At 57.4% G+C, this 20118-nt stretch overlaps 4 protein-coding genes across 4 annotated transcripts; 1 reads left to right on the top strand and 3 right to left on the bottom strand.

Annotated features, from left to right (window-relative positions):
* Nucleotides 1-65: 65 nt before the first annotated feature.
* DCS_00679 (phosphatidylinositol/phosphatidylglycerol transfer protein) lies at nucleotides 66-737 on the bottom strand (the record flags this gene model as incomplete). Its single annotated transcript, XM_040798018.1, has 3 exons — nucleotides 66-179; nucleotides 242-458; nucleotides 526-737. The coding sequence occupies 3 exons, from the start codon at nucleotides 735-737 to the stop codon at nucleotides 66-68; spliced, it is 543 nt and encodes a 180-aa protein (XP_040658901.1).
* Nucleotides 738-5611: 4874 nt separating this feature from the next.
* DCS_00680 (SET domain protein) lies at nucleotides 5612-8470 on the top strand (the record flags this gene model as incomplete). Its single annotated transcript, XM_040798019.1, has 1 exon — nucleotides 5612-8470. One exon carries the CDS (start codon nucleotides 5612-5614, stop codon nucleotides 8468-8470), a length of 2859 nt encoding a protein of 952 aa, XP_040658902.1.
* Nucleotides 8471-9599: 1129 nt separating this feature from the next.
* On the bottom strand, nucleotides 9600-11097 carry DCS_00681 (uncharacterized protein; the record flags this gene model as incomplete). The annotated part of the gene is made up of 2 exons (XM_040798020.1): nucleotides 9600-10577; nucleotides 10657-11097. The coding sequence occupies 2 exons, from the start codon at nucleotides 11095-11097 to the stop codon at nucleotides 9600-9602; spliced, it is 1419 nt and encodes a 472-aa protein (XP_040658903.1).
* A 2732-nt stretch (nucleotides 11098-13829) lies between these two features.
* On the bottom strand, nucleotides 13830-15899 carry DCS_00682 (uncharacterized protein; the record flags this gene model as incomplete). Its single annotated transcript, XM_040798021.1, has 1 exon — nucleotides 13830-15899. One exon carries the CDS (start codon nucleotides 15897-15899, stop codon nucleotides 13830-13832), a length of 2070 nt encoding a protein of 689 aa, XP_040658904.1.
* Between the last annotated feature and the right edge of the window lie 4219 nt (nucleotides 15900-20118).

Genomic DNA, 20118 nt, shown 5'->3' on the forward strand with positions numbered 1-20118 from the left:
GCAAAACCGAACAAGTTGTCGTCGTACGCATGCTCACGACGGCTTCATGAAAAATGACCTTTCTCTCATTTCAGTTCTTCGACCGTCGCGCGGCCAATCTTGAGCTCGAGGGTGGCGGTCAGGCATGTCATCTTCTCGCCGTTGGCGTTGTAGGCGTCGGCCCTGACATTGTACTTGCCCTGGCGGTCTGCGTTAGCGGTGGCTCGGGGGAGTGGTATTTTCCTTTGGCGGCACAACGAACCGGTGGGATGGCCCCGGGCAAGTCAACGCTCTTGGTAATATCGAGCTTGCCAGGCTGGACGGGGCACTGGAGGTTGACATTGCCAAGCTGCTCGCAAAGGTCAAGCTTCTTGTTAATAAGCGTGATAAGGCCAAGCTTGACAACGACGTTGATATAAGCGCCCTTTTCGATCGTCTTCTTGACCGTTCCGCTGGCCTTGATGACGAGCGCTCGGCCTCTGCCTCCCTCGTTAGCATCGTTTGTCCATATTGATGGCTGACCTTTCGCCGCACGGGGCGACTTACGGGGATGGGGGGTTGGGAGAGAGGTCCACTCGATCAACCACGACGATATCCTTGCTGTGATCGCCGGTGCACAGGTTCAATGGAGAATCTCCCGGGATCTTCAAGCCTGTGTTGGCGAGGACATCGGACGACGTGCTGGGGAGAACGCCGGGAAGTGCTGCTGCAGGGGCGAGGCAGGCAGACAGGTAAACGAGAGCGATGGAGACCTTCATCGTGGAGGAATAATGATGGCCTTGACTCTGGAACGTGTGCGATGTCGTCGGGGCCCTGGTTCTCCCAAGTCTTTGGAACGATGTGGAAGCGAAGGAGTGATGGCGGAGGATGAGGGCACGAGCGTTGAAGGCGGCCGATCGGAGGCGAGGCTATTTATGGCTGGTATGTCATTTTGGGGTACGGAGCACAGTGCCCCCGTATTAATACAACTGGGCACTCTCAAGTACGAAGTACACGACCGTTGGCTGGGTACTACTCTGGCGGTAGGCTCTCCAATGCAGCAAGTAGTCCGGCTGTGCTGACAAGTACAGACCACTAAGGGGTACGTTCCTACTCCCTACAAGGAGGCAATATCTGGGGGTTGGATGGTCACGCGGCCCATAGACCGCCGCTCATTGGCTGGCGTCCGTGCCTTTGGCGTCTCATCACAACGCAAAGGGAGCGATGACAGAACGATCGCCTGTGAAAGGGTGGCCTTGTTGTCGTTGCCTTCTACAATGAACGAACTAAATTCAAAAAGCCCCAGGCTCACGCTGGAAGACCGTTTTTCGTGACTCCGCACAGGTTGAAGGAAGCGGCGTGTATGTGTCGACCTTCCCTCTCCACTCAAGAACAGGGAGAACCGGTACCTAGAGCGGTAGGTACAAACCTGCACAAACGTAAATGCTTTGGCCAGATGCGTGGCGAGCTTCTCGATGTATGAGTGGGATGCTGGGCACCTACCAAGGTCGGCGGCAGGCAATATAGCTGGCTTCGACGCGAAGCTGGCCAACGTTCTCGTGATGAAAGTTGGTTGATTAGAAGCAGTAGGCCGTGAAGGTTGCTCATATGCGGCACCGCTAGCAAGCGCAGGAGCGATGCCGTTATGCCGGTAGCTGCATAGGCCATCTGCCGATACCTACCTACTTGGGTAGTAGGCATTCGTACGGACGTCAAGTAGGGGCACATTCGAAGACGAAAGCCGGTCCGTCTTGATTGAAGTCGAGTCCCATCGTTTGCACCGTCCTACTTGCCTAGGCAGGTACGTACTGTATGTTGGCAGGTGAGTACGAGGTGGTACTTGGCATTGGCAACACTTTCAAGCCTCAGGCGCCGAGAAATTTCAAAAGTGGTTGAGATCGTGCACGGACCAGCCAAGTAGATTGGTATAAATCACCGACATCCCTCTCCGCTTGCGAAGGATTTTTCTTTTCCTTTTCTCTTCATACTTACCTTGTTCCAGTAACCCGCGATCATGAAATCGGGCTACTAGTGTGGGAGGCCTGCATTGCACATTCGCGGAGTCGTCCTATGCTCGATTGTCCTTCGGGGCCATCGGGGGCGGAATTTTTGATACAACCTCTTCATTTTCATTGTGGCCCGGGGCCTTTTGGCTGCGGCACGAAGAAGGTGATGTGGCAGGGTGACTTGGCAGAGACGTGCTGGGAGGTTGACGGTGGGACAAGTGAGCGCTACGGACCAGGGGAAGCTCGGCCGATGCTTGTTTGCAGTGGGAAGGGAGGATTCGTTTGCATGCCCGCCGCCCGCCGCAGCCTTGTCAGATGAGATTAGGCATGCAACACAGGACATGACGGCAATATTACGCAGAGAAAAGCGCAGTTGCCACAGGACAGGTCAATTCATCCACGCAACTTTGTCATGGACTTGGGACCTTTGGCGGTCCTTGCAGCGCACCATAATATGGTACCAGATTTGTGAGTGCGGCTGCGGCATCCGTGCAATCTTATTCGTTTTGTCACGGAAGGGTAGTTTGAGATGCCTAAGTACTTAATTGCATTGCCAAAAAAAAAAAAAAAGGAACCTGCTCTGTCTACATACAAATCGTACTAGGTGTTTCGTGTACGGTTCACTTGTGCGCATCTACGGAAGTACGTTGTTGTAAGTACTGTAGGTTCCAATAGCACCTACATTCGCTGCTTACAGCATCTACCACCCAGGCACGGGGGAGTACAGATGCTCATACGCAGTGCAGTAAATACTACTTATGACCTCGTCGTGCTCGTAATACATGTGCTCCTCCTTGTGCGAGTTCCCCTCGATCAAACGGACTGGAGCGGGCCAGCTCACTTGTACTTGCATGGAGTTGTCCTCGAACTGCGTTACATGCAAGTACACCAACTGAACACGTACAGCACGAGTACGGAGTACTACTCGACGTACTCGTACGAAGCCCCCGGTACCGCATATGCGTTGTCGTACCATGGTAACGAGTGTTACCATCGCCTGTAAGTACCTAGTATTAAACAAGCAGTATTACTGTACGGAGTACGGAGTACTTGTACTGTACTTAGTTGTACACCCACTGGGTATTTACAGTACACGATAGGAGGCAGGCGAGACTCCACTCTCACGCAGCGCGTACTTGTACAACGTACATGCACTCCATACATGCTCTCCGTACTCCGTACAAGACTCCGTACTTACTTACATGTGCAGTACTTGTATTTGTGCATTGTGCTCCGTTCTTGCACATGTACCTTTAATTACAAGTACTACATGTACTTAACAGGTAATAGTACTGTATGTATTGCAAGTACGCAGTGCATGGGCCGAGTGCGGAGTAATTATTACAACACACTCCGTACAAGTACTCCGTAATAATACTTGTACAGTTCTTACTCCGTCGTCTGTTCACCGTACTCCGCACAGTACTGTACCTCGTACTGTACAGTACTTGGGAAAACTAGCCCCGTCATACCGTCACACAGTTGGTCTACCCTGCAAACGGGCAATGAATGGCACCGAGATCGATTCATGGCTGAGGCTTCTGCTTGAGCAAAGTGAACTGACCATACTTCGCCGCCGTCGCCTCTCCGCAGCACCCATGTCCCTTGATGAAGGGCATGCACACAACCCTACCTTTTCCTCGGAGCATTTTCTCGGGAAGCGACGTGAGGATCATGCTCAAACTCGAGCTGTGGCCCGAGAGAAATCCCGCCGTCTGTCCCAGCGGTCAACCAGTCGAGAATATCGTCGCAGTTGAATGACGTGGGTTTACATCATGACTAGAGCAGGAACTAAACCAGCCCGACTGGCCGTTTACCTTCTTCGCAAGGGCTCGCAAGTCGATTGGCCCATCTGCTTCGTCTCGAGCAACCTTGATCCGATACTGGGACCCGACGACCTGCTAACCAGCCATGCCAGGCCATCCCACGCGACGAGCGCTCAATCAAGCGCCATTTCGTCGTGGCACGGCTGATAAGACGATCAATCGTTCGCATGGTGTCTGCTGGATTCATGACGGCATTGGATGCTGACAGCTCTGCGGGGCATGTCCAGATTTCTCTGCTGCATGAGAGTTGTCCCTATTCCGCCCTCGTCCTTCTGGCTCGCGGCACACCGGTTTGCAACCAACTGGACTCTTGAGGCCTCCCTCACTGTCACGTCACGGCAGCTGGGTGGGGAGTCGGTGGTAGGGGTGGCGGGTAGGGGAAGGGGGGGGTGCTACCGCCGTCATCGACTGATTGCTTGCCTGGACGACGGGACGCGATGGAACCTTGGCGTCGGAACTGACCAGACGATGAGGACGACGACAACTACGACGACGGCAGCGACGACGGCGACATTGATGAGAGGACAACAATGACTGTGCATTTCGATTTCGATTTCGATCTCCATCCCGCTTCCAACCATGGATGGTTTCCACCGGGTAGCGGCCCCTCCTACCTCAGTCCTCGAACGGCCGCGCCTTCGCTGGATGCTGACCGATCCCGCAGCACCGATCGTTCCCAAGGCCCTGTCCTTGGATCTGGTCCCCTCCCACGTCGCTCCTCTGCCAAACGGCTGCCTACCCACTGGAAATGTTGGCTCGCCTCGGCCGCGGAGTCACTGGACCGATAATTTTGGCCTGAGGCATCGACGCTCGTTCAGCAACGCACTACGAGGTGGTGCTATTCGATGTTGGGTTTAGCGCCTGTCGCGGTTGGTCTCTGCACTGAGATGAATACCCGAAGCATGCGAGTTCGAGCGACCGCGAGTACGACTAGGCACGGGAGTGCGGAGGTACGTACCTGCGAGTACTTGTACTGGGTACAGTACGGTGCGCTCTGTGTACGTACAGTACACGTACTTGTGGTACGGAGTACCCAAGGGACTGACCCATCCTGCCATCCCCCATCCCGCGTTCGTTGGTTGCATTTGCATCAGCGCACTTTGGGACCAGCCAACCAAACAGCCTGGCAGCGCCAGCGGCGCCAGCAGGCCTGTTCGTTTTGATCGCTCTTCCCCATCTTCCCTCGTCCTCCCAAGTCCTCCCCATCCCCATCCTCCTCTGCCGTCCACGATCCGCCCTCCTCAAAACCTCAGTCTCCTGAACCTTGGACGCCCTCGAATTCATCCTCTACGACGGCCGCGACTGGCCACACTCGTCTCTTCAGTTTTTCCTCCCTCCTTCAGTCTCTTGACGCCCTGTCCTTGCGCGCACGACCTGCCCACCCTCGACCGATCCCCTCCCCCCCCCCTTCGGATTCCTCGACCAGGCTTCCGACGTTGCGAGAAAGACTTTTCCGACCGACACCACGCACCACCACGCCCTTGCAGCGTGCCTAGACATCGTTTTCGGCCTCTGGGAGCCTGGTACGCTCGATCGCTCGTCTTAGTTTTCTCCCAAACGCCGCCGCCGAGCCTGCACCCTTCCTCGCCTCGCCGCACACCCCCGAGGACGTCTGCCGTCGACTGTCGCGGTCCCCCGTCGGCTTGATCGCGCTCGTTCGCATGGGACCATAGGCTGCCGCATACCTCCCGGTTGCGCCTGTGCTCGTGACCCATCGCCGCGCCTCGTTGCTGGCGGCGTCATGACCCCAGGAGCGCAACGGTAATCAATTTGCTCACGCCTCCACCACCTCGGCATCATCACGAGGACTTGCCGCAGATTATGACCGACAATCCCGCAAAGCTGCCCCCGCAGATCGTAGTTCCCAGTCAGCCTGCCGCTCTCGCCGCGCCCGCCACCCCCGTCATCAAGGGCGAGGTCGCCGCCAACGCGGCCGAGACGGCGGATGAGGAGCCCTACACCATCAAGTGTATCTGCAACTTCACTGACGATGACGGAAACACAATCTACTGCGAGACTTGCGACTCGTGGCAGCACATCGAGTGCTTCTACCCCAACAACAGGGACGAGGCAATCCGAGAGGACTTTGCCCACTCCTGTGCCGATTGCAAGCCACGGCCCCTCGACCGGCAAGCAGCCCTCGAGCGAGCGCAGATGCTGAGGAATGCCGTCGTCAAGGAGCAGGCGGGCGGCAAGAAGCACAAGAGGCCCCCGAAGAGCCACAAGAAGAAGGCGAAGCCCGCCGACGTGCTGACCAACGGCACCAACGGCCACAGCGGTCCGTCGGAGAATGGAAAGCGTGTCGGCCCCGGCGAGCAGCCGCCGCCGTCGAAGAAGTCGAAAACCTCGCATCGCCACTCGCACTCCATCGGCTCCCTGCCGTCCAAGCGCAGCCCGTCGTACGGGAATTCCCGCTCCAACCTTGCCCACCCTCCGAGCCCTGCCACGACCCCTCCCGACCTCCCCGACGATTTTATGATACACCATTACTCGGACGGCTTCTATTCCCTATACAACGAAAGCCCCGTCCCCGACAGCCACAACAATGCATTTGCCAGCATCGCTATACCGGCAGCCCTCGGCCGCTGGCTGCGGGATCCCGCCACGATGAAGAAGGAGGTTGGCCGCACGCGGGCCGAGGTCTTTCACGAGCATCCTCGTACCCCCGCCGAGGCGATACCCAGGCTGGAAGTCGAGGACTCGACGCGGACCTCGGCCGCCGGAGCGACGCTGCGGTGGCGCTTCGTCAAGTCCACGGCGCCGGTCAAGAAGGACGTTCCGCTGATTGAGCTCAACGGGGAGATTGGATTTCAGAAGGACTACTGCGCGAACCCCGATAACCTCTGGGCCGATCTCTCATCCCCTCTCCCCTTCGTCTTCTTCCATCCGATTCTCCCCCTCTACATCGACACCCGAAAGGAGGGCTCTCTGGCGCGCTACATTCGAAGGAGCTGCAAGCCAAACGCCCAGCTGGACACGCACCTGTCGGCCGGCTCGGACTACCACTTCTGGCTCGTGAGCGATCGCTTCATCTCGGAAAACGAGCAGATCACCTTGCCTTGGGATTTCCGACTCGAGAAGAGCGTTCATTCCCGATGGCTGAACCTTCTTGGCCTCAGCGAGGACGACGCCGCCCTCCGGCACGAGCCGGAGATGGACGAGTCGGAGTACAATGCGATTAAGAATTGGATTGACCGCATCCTGTCCGAGTATGGGGGCTGCGCCTGCGATCTCGAGAACAACTGCGCCTTTGCCCGATTCCACCGCCGGTACATCTTTGGGAAGAACCAGGGTCGTCCGGCCAAGAAGAAGGCTCGAAAGTCGCGGAACCACACCATCTCCCCCACCAGTACCGGGCAGGCGACCAACAGCCCGGCCGCCAGCGATGGCCGCGTGGACGACAACGCCGATTCCGACATCAAGCATGAACCGACGGCGTCGCGCAGCAACCTCCTTGCCCGGGACCGAGGACCCTTTCCGCTCGGTCAATTCGACAAGCTGGGCATATTGACGGAGCCGACCGATCGCGACAAGAGAAAGGTTGCCATGGTGGAGGATTCCTTTCGCCGCATGGAGCAAGCGCAGCCTCCGCGCAAGAAGAAGCGGGTATCCGATGGCACCACCGCTTCGACGTCATCCAAGCCCAAGCCGCGGACCGGTTCCACGGGCCCGCCGGCCACCGGCGCCGACGGCAGCGTGCCGAGGAGCAAATCCGGTTCGCCGGCCGCCGGTGCACAATCAAACGGTGCGGCGCACCCCGGCAAGCCAGGCGCGCCGCGGAAATTCTCCTCGGCCCTGGCTCGGCCGACGTACTGCGACGTGAGCATCCAAACAGATCCCGTGGAAGGCGAATGGTTCAGCGGTGCTTGCAAATCCCGCGGGAGCAAGAAGCGAGTCATCTCACTCTCGAAGCGGCTGTTGAACAGCAGGCTGAAGAACCACGTCGAGGAGAAGGAGGTGCAGAAGGAAGTGCAGATGGAGGGGCCGAGCGAGAAGCCGAAAGAGGAGCCGACCGAGGAGCCGGAGGATGAACGGAAGGACATGTCCGACGACGTTCCCAGCGAGAGGCCGAAGGAGGAGCCGAGAGAGGCGCAGAACCTGCAATCGCTGCCTCTGCCGAACGCCGCCGATGCCTCCGCGCACGTGGATCTGCCTACGAGGGAGCGTGAGCCGTCGACTCTGTCCTGCCCCGCCGGTGCCGGACCCAGTCTGTCGCATGCGGGCGAGGATCAACCACACACAGGTGCACCCGCAGCTGCGACTTCGACGACGAGGAGCGGCACGGGGTCGCGCGGAGCCATGAAGACGCCCGACCTCGGAATTCAAATACCTCCCGTCCCTGCATTCGACAACAGCGCGCTTGCCACGACGCCCCTGCCTGTCACGAGCACGAGCGCGACGGTGCAATCACCGTCGTGCAGCACCCTGGCGAGTACGCTTCCGTCGCCGGTGGTCAGCAGTCTCGCCATCAGCCCGAGCCCAGCCAAGAAGAAGCTTAGCCTCAGCGACTACACAAAGAGCAGGATGAACAAGTCAGTGGGGAAAGCGGCCAGCGGGCTGGGTCTTGTGAAGCCTGGCCTGGCGAGCCTGGACGACAACGGGGTGGACGTCAGCATGGCGCTGGCCAAGGCCGAGGACTTGGTGTCTCCCCCTGTGCCCGCGGCAACCAACGATGCTTGATTTAGCGTGTAGGATTTGTCTGTACCATTACACTCGTCGTCGCCGTCTCTCGCCGACCACGGGACGACTTGGGCTCGTACGTGGCTGGGTTGCGATGCCGCCTCGGCGCGCCCCGGCAGCACCTCGTTTCGAGAGGCTTACTTTGGGCGCTCAACTCAATGCTCGTGCATTTTGTGAGCCACTCTTTCATGGCGGAATGGACAAGTCCGTGAACCGCCGTCACGGAATGACCAGTCTCGCAAGGCGTTTGGGAAGAAGCGTTTGTGTGCGCCCATGGAACTCGCCTCTCCATCGGCTTTTCACGGCCACGGCAGTTGAATCCTCAGGATGACTTGGGAAAAGCAAGGGACGACCAGGAAACGGTGGCGTTTTTCCAAATGAGACACGACTAACTCTGGCGTCCATTCTGTTGTTCAATTCAACTTGTATCTATATGCTCCATAGGTCATGCAAGCCAACACAGCTGCGTCTGTGGTGGCAATGCAGCGTTGGGCGCAAAGCACGAAACTTCGCCCTCACTCCCTTTACTCCCTTTCAAATGACGGTGCGCGCGAATGACGTTGAACGATTCCAGCCGGCTGCTCAGCATCCCTCGGATGAGCGTGACCCGTTGACTGCGCGTATCCGTAAATTGAGTGCCCCCCCCGGATCTGAGACATGCGAGTCGTGCTGATACAAGGGGCTCTCACCTCGCTCAAAGGCCGGGGGAGAGGAGGGTAGCATCACTCGGTTCGGCATGTACCTGGCTGGCTCGATGGTCCTGGGCTTTGTCTCATCCATTGCTGTTCCAATTATTTAGAGAGCTTCCCAGACGCAGGAACGGATGCCCGCTAGGCATCAGTGCACTCATCGCCGACGTCCTCACAGCTAGCTACCCGTTACCGGCCTTATGGCTACTAGACGTCGTCACACACTCTCTAGTGAACACATCGCGTCTGACACGTCATTAGCAGAGGAAATCATTACAACATATAGTTGGGAACATGTGTACACTATAAACAGTAGCATCGCCCCCCCCTCTTGTTGCCTAGCCATAGTTGACCCACTTTGGGGGGTTAGCTAATTGCTGGCACAGGTTGGCTCTCTAATCGCCACTTTTTGATTTACAGGAGTTCCGCGCGACGCCCGTCTACCGGTGAGGATTGCCCAAGTTATCTTCCTTAAAGATGAGCAGTGCGAGCCTGTGTCTTCCAAAGAGGCCAAGCAGGCCAATGACTAGCTGCAGAATGGTGATTTCATACGCCAGCCGATCCTCTCGCAGAGGCCCGCGCCAGACGAGCCAGAGATTGAGAAGGGTGAAGTTGCTCGTCTCGACGAAGAGGCCCGCTTCGTCGACGGTGACGTGTAGAAGTCGAAGGCCGGCCAGCAGGTGCAGGATTTGACCGACGAGAGGGTGCGGCTGATGATCGGGCGACCAGGGGGTCGTCGAGGGTTCGAGAAGCCCGCTGCGGGCGTTGAACCTTGGAAGGCGGTGGCGAGGGCAGGGGACGAGGCCGACGAGCTGGGGGCAGGAGTAAAGAAAGTTGAAGATTTGCGGGACGAGCAGGAGGCCGAGGGTCTTGGAGAAGTGGCCGAGGATACCGACGACGGCAAAGACCATGCCGGAAAAGTAGCAGTACGTGTCGCCGACGAAGACCTTGGCGGGGTACCAATTGTGGTGCAGCAGGGCACACGAGACACCGATCCAGGGGAGGAGAAGGTAGAGGGAGAAGAGATGCGAGTCCGTCGCCGGGTGCGGATAGGGGGTTAGGAGATAGAGGCAGTCGTTGAGGGCGATGACGAGGGCGATGACGATGCACTGGGAAACCTCGATTCCGTTGATTCCGGCCAGCATGTTGATGCTCTGGGGACAGAACATGGCAACGCAGGCCATGTAGACGTAGTATAAGGCGCCGAGGTTGACGAGCTCGCCCAGGTAGGGCTGAAGTTGTAGGGGGATGACGATGGAGGTGACGCCAAAGTCAACGAAGTAGACGACAAGGATCGGGATGGCGGCCAGGCCGGGAATCCACCACTTGTGACGCCAGCGGATGTCGAAGAGGTCATCGCCTATGCCAAGGAGGGCCATCGTCTGGAGGGAAATGATGGCGCCGAGGTAGGAGGCGAGCTGCAGCGAGGGAGGAGGGGCCAGGTCAGCTGGTGGACTGGAAAGGAGCAAGAAATCGAGCGCGACTCGGTGTGCTCACCTTGTTGTGGGGGAAGCGGTGGAGGAGACGACCCTGGCTGCCCTCGACGACCTCGACGACGACATCGCGGTTGCCCCCGCCGCTGGTGGAAGCGACCATGTCCTTGTAGAACGGGAAGGGTATGAAGACGATGAGAGTCAAAAGGTAGACGGCGGCGCAGATGGAGCCCATGCACTCGGGGATTTCGACATTGGTTAGCTTGCTGAGATCGCGACCGCGGAGGCCGGCTTTCATGAAGGTCGGGCCGAGCCAGCGGATCATGGCGTAGGAGAGGGAGAAGGCGAGGATGGAAAAGGCGAGGGAGGCGACGAGGGGATTGCCATCTTCATGAAAGGTATTGGCGATGATAGCGAGGGAGGCGCCGCAGAGGGTAACGAGGCTAAGCGTCTCGGGACGGGAGAGCGACGTAGGGGAGAGAGGTGGGTGAGAGAGGACAGCCATAATTAAGTTGGGTGGCTGGCCCTTGCTCGTTGCCTGTAGTTGTTGCCGTTATGAGGAGGTTTGGACAAACGGCATCGTTACAATAGACGATGTGAGCCGCAGGTGGGTCGGCCGGCCGGCGGGAAGACAGTGAAATGTACAAGTATTGAAGTCAACGAGCGTCTGCCAGCAGCGGGAGGCAACAGGGGGCGCGCCTGGAGCAAGGGCGGTGGTGTAAGGTGCAGGTTGCTGCGAAGCGTCGCCACGTTGATGAAAATGGCCAACTTTTAAAGGGAACGGAAGTGGATTCCCGGTGTCGGCGGGTGGGTTGGTTGATGCACCGACGGCAACTTGCGTCGCTCTACGCGCGCGTCTCTGGCACGTGCGGCTTCTGCACTTGCTCTGCTGTACAGTAAGTAGATGCAAGGACCTACACCTAGGTGCCAGTACCGGTACTGTACATGCACAGTACCTGCAGTGCTGTAATTACTCCGTGCTTGACTACACTTTTTACGTACCGGTAAAGCATACGCCGTCTCGGAAGGGCACCAATGAATGAGTTGCAATACAAGATACAGACATAGGGCCACCCTAACCCCACGGTGTCTCAGTGATTATCGACGTAGCGCAGGCAGTGCAGGCAGGCAAGCAGTGCAAGCAGTGCAAGCAGGCAGCGCAGGCAGCGCAGGCAGTGCAGGCAGCGAAGGCAATTGTACACAGGCACACTACCTATCAGGACAGAGTAGTCGGGAGCAGGAATAGCTTGCTGAATTAGGTCATAATAAAAATTTATGTACGGAGTAATTAACAAACAACCAAATTGGGCCATGTCACTGTAATAGTACTGTATTTAGGAATAGCTTACTGAATTGGGTCATGATAAAAATTATGTACGGAGTATTAACAAACTACCAAATTGGGCCATGTCACTGTATCGTACTGTATTTACCCCTTGGCCTACTAGATCTCTATGTAGATTCACGATTACGAGCACCCTCTGTTGTCCATCCTGTGTGTATATATGGACCAGAGCAAGAGGCAATACTGGTATGGGCATTGACCAGGGGGAATACGGGTATAGGCGCGTTGACCACCAACTAGGGTAATACTGTAAGTAGGGCGCGAGAGCGCCATCCTCCTTTTACCTCCGTACCAAATTGAATCATTCAGAAGTGACCTCTTGTTACCAGTTTCCCCCAGAAACGAATCAACACATCCATCCATTTATCCACTCCCAAGCGGGTGCAATGAAAGGCACGCCATCCTCGGCTGCGTTTGTTCCGTAGGCCATGTAGGTTATTGGCAATGATGGCTAGCGAGGCGCCGCAGAGTGTGACGAGGCTGAGCGTCTCGGGACGCGAGAGAGCCATCCTCCTTTTACCTCCGTATCAAATTGAATCATTCAGAAGTGACCTCTTGTTACCAGTTTCCCCCAGAAACGAATCAACACATCCATCCATTTATCCACTCCCAAGCAGGTGCAATGAAAGGCACGCCATCCTCGGCTGCGTTTGTTCCGTAGGCCATGTAGGTTATTGGCGATGATGGCTAGCGAGGCGCCGCAGAGTGTGACGAGGCTGAGCGTCTCGGGACGCGAGAGAGCCATCCTCCTTTTACCTCCGTATCAAATTGAATCATTCAGAAGAGATCTCTTGTTACCAGTTTCCCCCAGAACCAAATCAACACATCCATCCATTTATCCACTCCCAAGCAGGTGCAATAAAAGGCACGTCATCCTCGGCTGCGTTTGTTTTTCCGTAGGCCACGTAGGTTATTGGCAATGATGGCTAGCGAGGCGCCGCAGAGTGTGACGAGGCTGAGCGTCTCGGGACGCGAGAGCGACGTAGGGGAAGTAGGTAGGTGAGAAAGGATAGCCATTTTTACGTTGGGTGGCTGGCCCTCGCTTTGCGCTGTAGGTGTTGCCGTTATAAGGAGGGTTGGTCAAACGGCATCGTTACAATAGACGATGTGAGGAGGGTCGGACCGGAGAGCAGAAAGGAGCCGAACAACCAGGCCGGCGGGGAGATAGTATAATGTATTATATTAGTATTAATACTGAATAGCGTATGCCGGTAGCGGGAGGAAATGGTGGGCGCTGGAGCAAGGGAGCGGTGCAAAGCGGCGGCAAAAGTGATGGCAAAAGTGATGGTGCAAGGTGCAAGTTACTACGAAGCGTCGCTACGTTAATAATAGTGAAAATAGTCAACTTTTGAAAGGAACGAAAGTCGGGTTGGATGGTTCTTTCCTCGATGGCAACTTGCGTCGCAGTACAGGCAAGTACAACTATGCCGAGCTAATGTGCCTGTAGCGGGGTTAAAGTCCGGGTAAGTAGGTACGTAGTTGTGTCCGCTTCCACGCCTATTTAAGCAGGCACTGTGGAAAACCTAGTGGTATTAGGCAGCAACAACAGGAAGCTGAATACCAATCGACTGTTCTGGCCCATCTTACGATACTTCAACTCGTTGCTGCCTCCTCTAGAGCGGATCTCCTGCTATCTGTTGCAACAAAGACCCTAAACCGTCGCGGACAGCTTGGATTGGCAGCGCCTGCCATGCGTTACCCTTGCTACACTGCCACGAACAACCAGCACGGGTGGCACGTCATCTTGGGCTGCGTTCGTTCCGTAGGCCATGCAGGCCATGCTGTCCCTGCGTATTCTCACAACGCTGTGCCGTCCGTCGCGGCAGCAGGCCCGGCCCGCCTTTCGCTTGGCTCGACGCGCTTGTGCGTAGGCGCACTGCGTTGCCGGCCGTTCAGATCAACTGCCAGGCGATGACGCCCTTCCATGACATGCCGACCTTGCCCCTCTTGGACAGGAACTCGGCTGCCGTCACGCCACGGCCGTCCTGGTCGCCCATCGTCGACAGGGCAACAACCTGGACCGTCTGTCCCGGAGCGCCCAGGTCTCTGGCGTGGACGTCGGCCCAGTGCCAAAATCCGTTCGTCTCCATCGGTATCATGTCGTCCTTTCGCCCATCGACGCCGTGAATGGTGAGCAGCAGGAGCGGAGGCTTGCCCAGTCCGTTGGCCTCCGACGTCCAGTGCTCGCAAATCTTGGAGAACTGGAAGCGGACGACGGCTTGGGCGTCCGAGACGGAAATCTCCTTTTCCCTCGGCTCGACGCTGTCCTCGGCGACGCCTTCCTGGTGCCCGTCCGAGTAAAAGGTGGGCGGTTCGCCGTCGATGGGACCCCGAAAGTACTCTTCCCACGAGACGGTGCGGCCGTCGGACCGGTGCTGGTGACGGCCGTCGCGCGGGAAGTGCCTCAGCCCAAACTTGTCGTTGCTCATGGTAAACTGGCCGGGGGAAAACTCCTTCTTGAACAGCTGGTTGGCACCGCAAACGTGGCCGGCTCCCCAGCAGGCGTCGATGAGCTTCCAGGCCCCGCCGTCCAAGCGAATGGCGTTCCAGGCGTGCCCGTCCGGCTTGGGCGGCGGCGGACGCTCACCCCTCTTCAGGGGCGTGTGACCGTACCCCTTGCCATGGCCGCAGACGACGACGCAGTCGAGGCCGGCCCGGTTGGCGATGGCTTGGTACGTCTCGGCGTAGCCCTGGCATACGGCCCGGCCGCTGAAGATGGTGTCCTCGACCTCCATGTGCTTGACGTTGTTGCTGAAGAAGGCCTGGGTATCATAGCTGATGTTGTGGTGGCACCAGCTGAAGATGGCCCGCGCTTTATCCGCCGAGGAGGGGAAGGGGCCGCAGAGGCCGCGGGCGAGGTGACCGACCGGGTCGTTCCGAGGAAGACTCGCGGTCGGGTACTGCGCCGCCACAGCGTCCGGGCCGCTCCAGTCCCGACAAACCCAACAATCAGGAAACGGCTGCGCTTGCCGTTCCGGTTCGGCAACCCGGCCCGAGAATGAATGAATCTGCGTAACCGACGGCCGCGAGGCATGAGGGATTGCGGGCGGCGCCTCGTCGTCCTGGCGCGGCGTCGGAATCGGCGGCGTCGACCGGGCGCTTTCGGAGCCTCGAACGGGCATCGGAGGCAACTTTCGAGCCGCGGGCTTGGGCTCGGCCGCCTCGGGCGGCGGAATCGGCGACCTCGCAGGCCTCGACGGCAGCCTCGGAGGAAGACTCGGCCTCGACGGCACCGTCGGCGTTGGCCTGGGCGATGGCCGGGTTTCTTTGGAACCGAACTTGCTACCCTTTGCAGCGCCCGATTGCTTCTCGGCCGCCTCCTTGGCCGCAGCTTCGGTCTCCTTCGCCTTCGCCTCGAGCTCCCGCCTCGTGGGGGCCAGCGGGGGTAGGCTCGAGGGATCGTAGGTCGGGGGCAACATGCGGCCGCCGTTGGACGCCTGACTCGAGATGGAGGACGCCGGGTGGCCGATGGAGACGGACGACACGGTCGAGAGCTGCGATCTCTCCGACGATGCAGAGCTGGGTCGACGTGCCAAGCTTGCCAAGAGGCCAGCTTGGGCTGCTAGGTGCTGTCGGGGTGGCGGCGACGATTGGGACGACGGTGTGCGGGACGGCAGCACAGGCGGAGGGGGCGGAGGGAGTCGACGGCCATCCGACTTTGTCTGCCGCGACGACTCGACGGGGGAAGCGATCGAAGGCTGGGACTCGCGGCGAGGCAGCGGAGGCGGCGCGTTGTTTCTGATGGGCCGCGGAGGCAGCGTTGGCGTTGGTGTTGGCGCTGCTTTCGCTTTCGCCGTCGCCGCCGCGAGCCCATGTGTCGATGGCGAACCGACGGGCGAAGTCGGCGTAGGCAGTGACGGCTTCTTGCGTGAGGGACTAGCCGTGTCGAAATTCTTTTGCTTGTTGAGCGCCGCAATTCTCTCGGCGAGCGAGTTGAACTGGGGCTCGTCCGCGTCGGCCATGGTGGTTCCTAGCACCTAGCAGGGGGGCGAGTGTTGTCGACGACGGTGGCAGCGCCGGCATCGAGACGTCGGCTGGGAGCAGGAAGCCGGAGGCGGTGGGGAGCAGGAAGCCGGAGGCGGTGACGGCTGGAAACCAAGTCGATACCGACCTGATTGTTGGAGTTGGGTGTGGTGTGCAAAGGTTTCTGCCATAGAGGCCTACCCGCAGGAGTGAGTGCCAGCGTTCAATCGTACTCGGAGGTGTTGGTTGGTGGACAGCACTTGCAAGTACCATCTGGCAAGGGACCAAGTTGGCTGATTGGCCGTATCCGAGTCCTGGCATGTACTTGCACAAGTAGGCACAGTACAGGTACTGTGGGCATGTACTTGCTTGTACGGAGTCCTGTGGATGATATTTGTAGAGGGTACCTCGCACTGATGGGGGACACATATATTCCGTACGTAACATGTACATGTTAGTTCACATCGACTAGCAGCGCAACGCGCACACGACGCAGCATAATGGGAATAGCGCCCCTAGCAATACACCTAAAACATGGTGTTGGGTACGGAGTACGGGGCACTTTTCGTGTACTCGTCGGTGCCTCCTCTGCTGTGCGGCGTAGGAAAGGAGCTGCACAAGTACACCTGGTACAGTGTTGTGCAGGGACTTGCGATGCGACATGTACTTGCTGAAGCAGCAAGGTGAGTATCAAGGAACAGGAAGGCCATGCAGAAGAACCCTTCATACCTGTACGGGGACCAGATACCCAGAGCGAACCGGCCGAGTGCTAACCTGACAGTAGGTTGGCGGGAATGGCCAAAAGCCGGGGCCTGCTCCAAAAAGACACTGTGGCCATGAATGGCTGCCCAGGAGGTGAGGTGGATGTCGATCGTAACGTCTCTTGTTCTATCCGTGCCCCGATAACGTCGTTTGTCCGGAGACGACCAGTTCAACAACCGCAAGTGACATCTGGTACGCTGCGTCTGCACTACCTACTAGTAGCTTCGCTGTACAACCTCCACTGCAGCTGCCACCACGACCGTACTGTACCTGTACATGTCCACTCGCTCGTACGCCCAATTCTTTCTTACCAGAGCCAGGGGCTCGGCGTCTCTGGTTTTGGGCCCAATAGATACCGGAAAACATACCATACATACTTGGGCTTGCCCTTTTTTTTTTCATTCGGCTTCGTACGGAGTACTCGCACCCACACTCGCACCCGTGGCCAGCAAGGTTGGACGAAGCGGCCGGCCTCAGTGCCCGACCACGTCATCAGCAGCAAAAGCATGTCGAGCTGTATACGACAATAAAGCGATGAAATGGTGTTGGTCGTTCCTAACAGCGCTGGCAACGTACGATGGATCGATCGCATGGTCTTTGCCTCGTCGCCGAGTCTCGGACGAGACAGCGACTGAAAAGCCGACTGAGCCAGACGCGTCGGGAGCTGTAGACGCTGTCACGGAGTACGCGTAGTCAGGTGCCACTGTGCCCGAGGACGACAGCCTCGACCATCGTCACCATCGCCCAACGTACCCAGATAGAGCAGGTGGGTAGAAAAACTCGAATACACATATGGAAACACCTGGCGCGCACACCTAGGTATTTATGATTGTTCTTCGTAGCAATCCATCTAGTACTACTGCATTTTCTTCCACACTGCAAACTGTCTGATGATTCATGCGTGTGCAGTGCAGCCCGCAACCCGGTACCCACCCCCGTGGGGTCGGGAGATCGAAAAGACAACCCCCCACACCCCCGCCCCCACGACTCCTGCCTGCCCACCAACGCCAAGGTAGTCCTCTTTTTTAGTACCTACTTAGGGCTCCGTAGTTGTGCAGTACTCCGTACAACCGAGGTCGATTACAATGCCACCGACGTGGGGAGCGACGTGAAGCTGAGAAGCAAGGTCGGTCGTAGAGTGGCGCCACCGGCTGGACGCGGATGTGGACGAAGCCGAAGCCGAGAAGGGCACAAATGGGAATGGCGGGGCGGCGAGTCCGCACGAGGTGGCGGACAAAGGTGGCGGAAAAGTCGAGCCAACGGCCCCCCTCAACGCGGCCTGTGGGTATTACCACTCGAGACGCAATTGTCATTTCGGCTTCACGATGTACACCTACGCACGGTGAAGATGTTCGAGATGGTCATTGTGCAAGGCCGACTCTGAATGAGGCGCGTGGGGACATGGACGAGAGCGTGCTAATGGACGAAGCGGAAAGAGGACTTTCCCTCCATTTCCCTTCACTCCCTTTGCTCTCCCTCCCGTTTGCTCAGCCCCTTTTCCTTCTCTCGCTTGTCCCCTTGCTTCACTCCCCATTAATCCTTGACGGAGGATGGCAGCAGCAAGGCGAGTGGAACAGGGACGTCGAAGAATGATTGGTCGTGGGCAGGGGCAGGGCTACCTTTGACCGCGAGTGATGCTGTGCTCACTAATTGTTGAGTAATATCTCTATCAGGGTTGCCAATGCCGAATTTTTCATGGCAGACAAAGCTGGGGACCTTTCTTCTTGCTTGTGTTGCGCTTGCTTTTGCCTTTGCTTTTCGTTGTACCGAGGTGCATGTGCATCCAATAGGTCTGTTCCAGGCTAGATGTAGCATGAGGGCGGAGTACTCCTATTTCTTATTGTTTGGGCCGATTGAAGAATGATGGCGCAAATGCAGACTTGTATGATGAGCCATCCGCTTGGCTCGCTATTCAGCAAGGGATATGGGCTTTGGAAAGCGGCAATGCCGTATGTGGGTGTCAAGTACATTGGCAAATGGGCTGACGGTAGGAAATGGTTCTAGGGTAGTGGACTTGGGACGAAAAACGTGCAAGTGAGTACGGATGGCCGCGGTCCGGATTCTCGTCGATGGCCATTGGCATCAAGCCGTGAGACAACACAGAAAGTAAGTACGCGTACTTGTACTCCGTAAGTACGTAATGTCAGATCCGAACAGGTGGAATGGATCACAATGTACAAATCAAGTACGAAACGGAGTCTGTAGGTAATACGAGGTCCCCGCCTAGATTTATGGCGGCGGGACACCCCGTCCTAGCGTCCGAGGCTGCTGGCGCACCAGTTAGCGTCTACTTACGACCTCTGTCCTACTAGGTATGTACCGAGTACTCCGTACAAGTACTCACCTCCTTGTACTCCGTACATGCACATATAATTACTTACAGCACGGTGTACTCTGTACTGCATACTTCGTTGAGCACCTGGGGAGTGTATCTAGGGCAGGCCTGCTGCTCGTGTTCGAACGTGCATGTGCGAGTTCTTCATCCTGGATATGCAGGTTGGCTGCGCGTGGCACGCCCTCGTCATTCAAAAGTATGTACGCCTACACATGAACTATGCAAGTTAACATGTGAAGGGTATTGTTTCGGACAAGTGCACCTGAGAAGCGAGGCACAAGGGGATCCCCTCACACCATCTCCTGTATTGATGCTTGTGCGTAGGTGTACTTGCGCATGTATCCTCGTATTACTCCATGCTAAATAGTAAGTACGCTGCAAGTATCAAGTACAACTACATGTACTTACACCTACAGTACTTAGTTGTAATTAATACCTGCAATTCCCCGAATGCGCAAGTGGTGAGAGGCTGCGGGGCTGCGGCACGGCAGGGGCCTCAGGGTATCAACGGCCGGCAATGGATGCCGCATCACGGCAATCGTACTGGATGCTACCTTGCCCTGACATACATGTACAACTAGCGTCGACGTGTGAGTAATTACATGTACGTACACATGTACAACTAGGTGCATGCAGTCGTACCCGTACACAGGCAAGCAGTCCGTTGCCAAGTCTAGTACCTTTTTCGATTATTCTCCTGGGGCCACAAGGCAGTCAGTCGTCGCTGCAAGTGGAGGAGAGTGCTCTTGCGGGGGCAGGGCGGAGAGTTGGGGGGGCGCAGATGCACATGGTGGAACCTTCGTATCGTCATAGCGGCGGTGATATCGTGTCCTCCCTACCCACGGTACTTTTGTAAACCGATGGTACAAAGGGAGCATAGTACATGCTCTTGTGCTGAGGCACGTATCTGGAGATGCAGCTGCATGACCGCTGAGGCCGTGATACGACGGTGAAAGTCGAGGTTGTGCGCCCAACTGGCAGTTTCGTGCTAACCCAGGAAGGAAGAGCGAGCTTCTTCTCCTTCAGCTCTGCATCGCTCTCGAATTGGACCGTGAACCAAGGGCGTTCATAAACGCAGCATCGATGGCTAACTCTTGAGCAGGGGCCAAAAAATGTCCAAG

The sequence above is a fragment of the Drechmeria coniospora genome, chromosome 01 (genome assembly GCF_001625195.1).
Source record: "Drechmeria coniospora strain ARSEF 6962 chromosome 01, whole genome shotgun sequence".
Taxonomy (NCBI): Eukaryota; Fungi; Ascomycota; class Sordariomycetes; order Hypocreales; family Ophiocordycipitaceae; genus Drechmeria; species Drechmeria coniospora.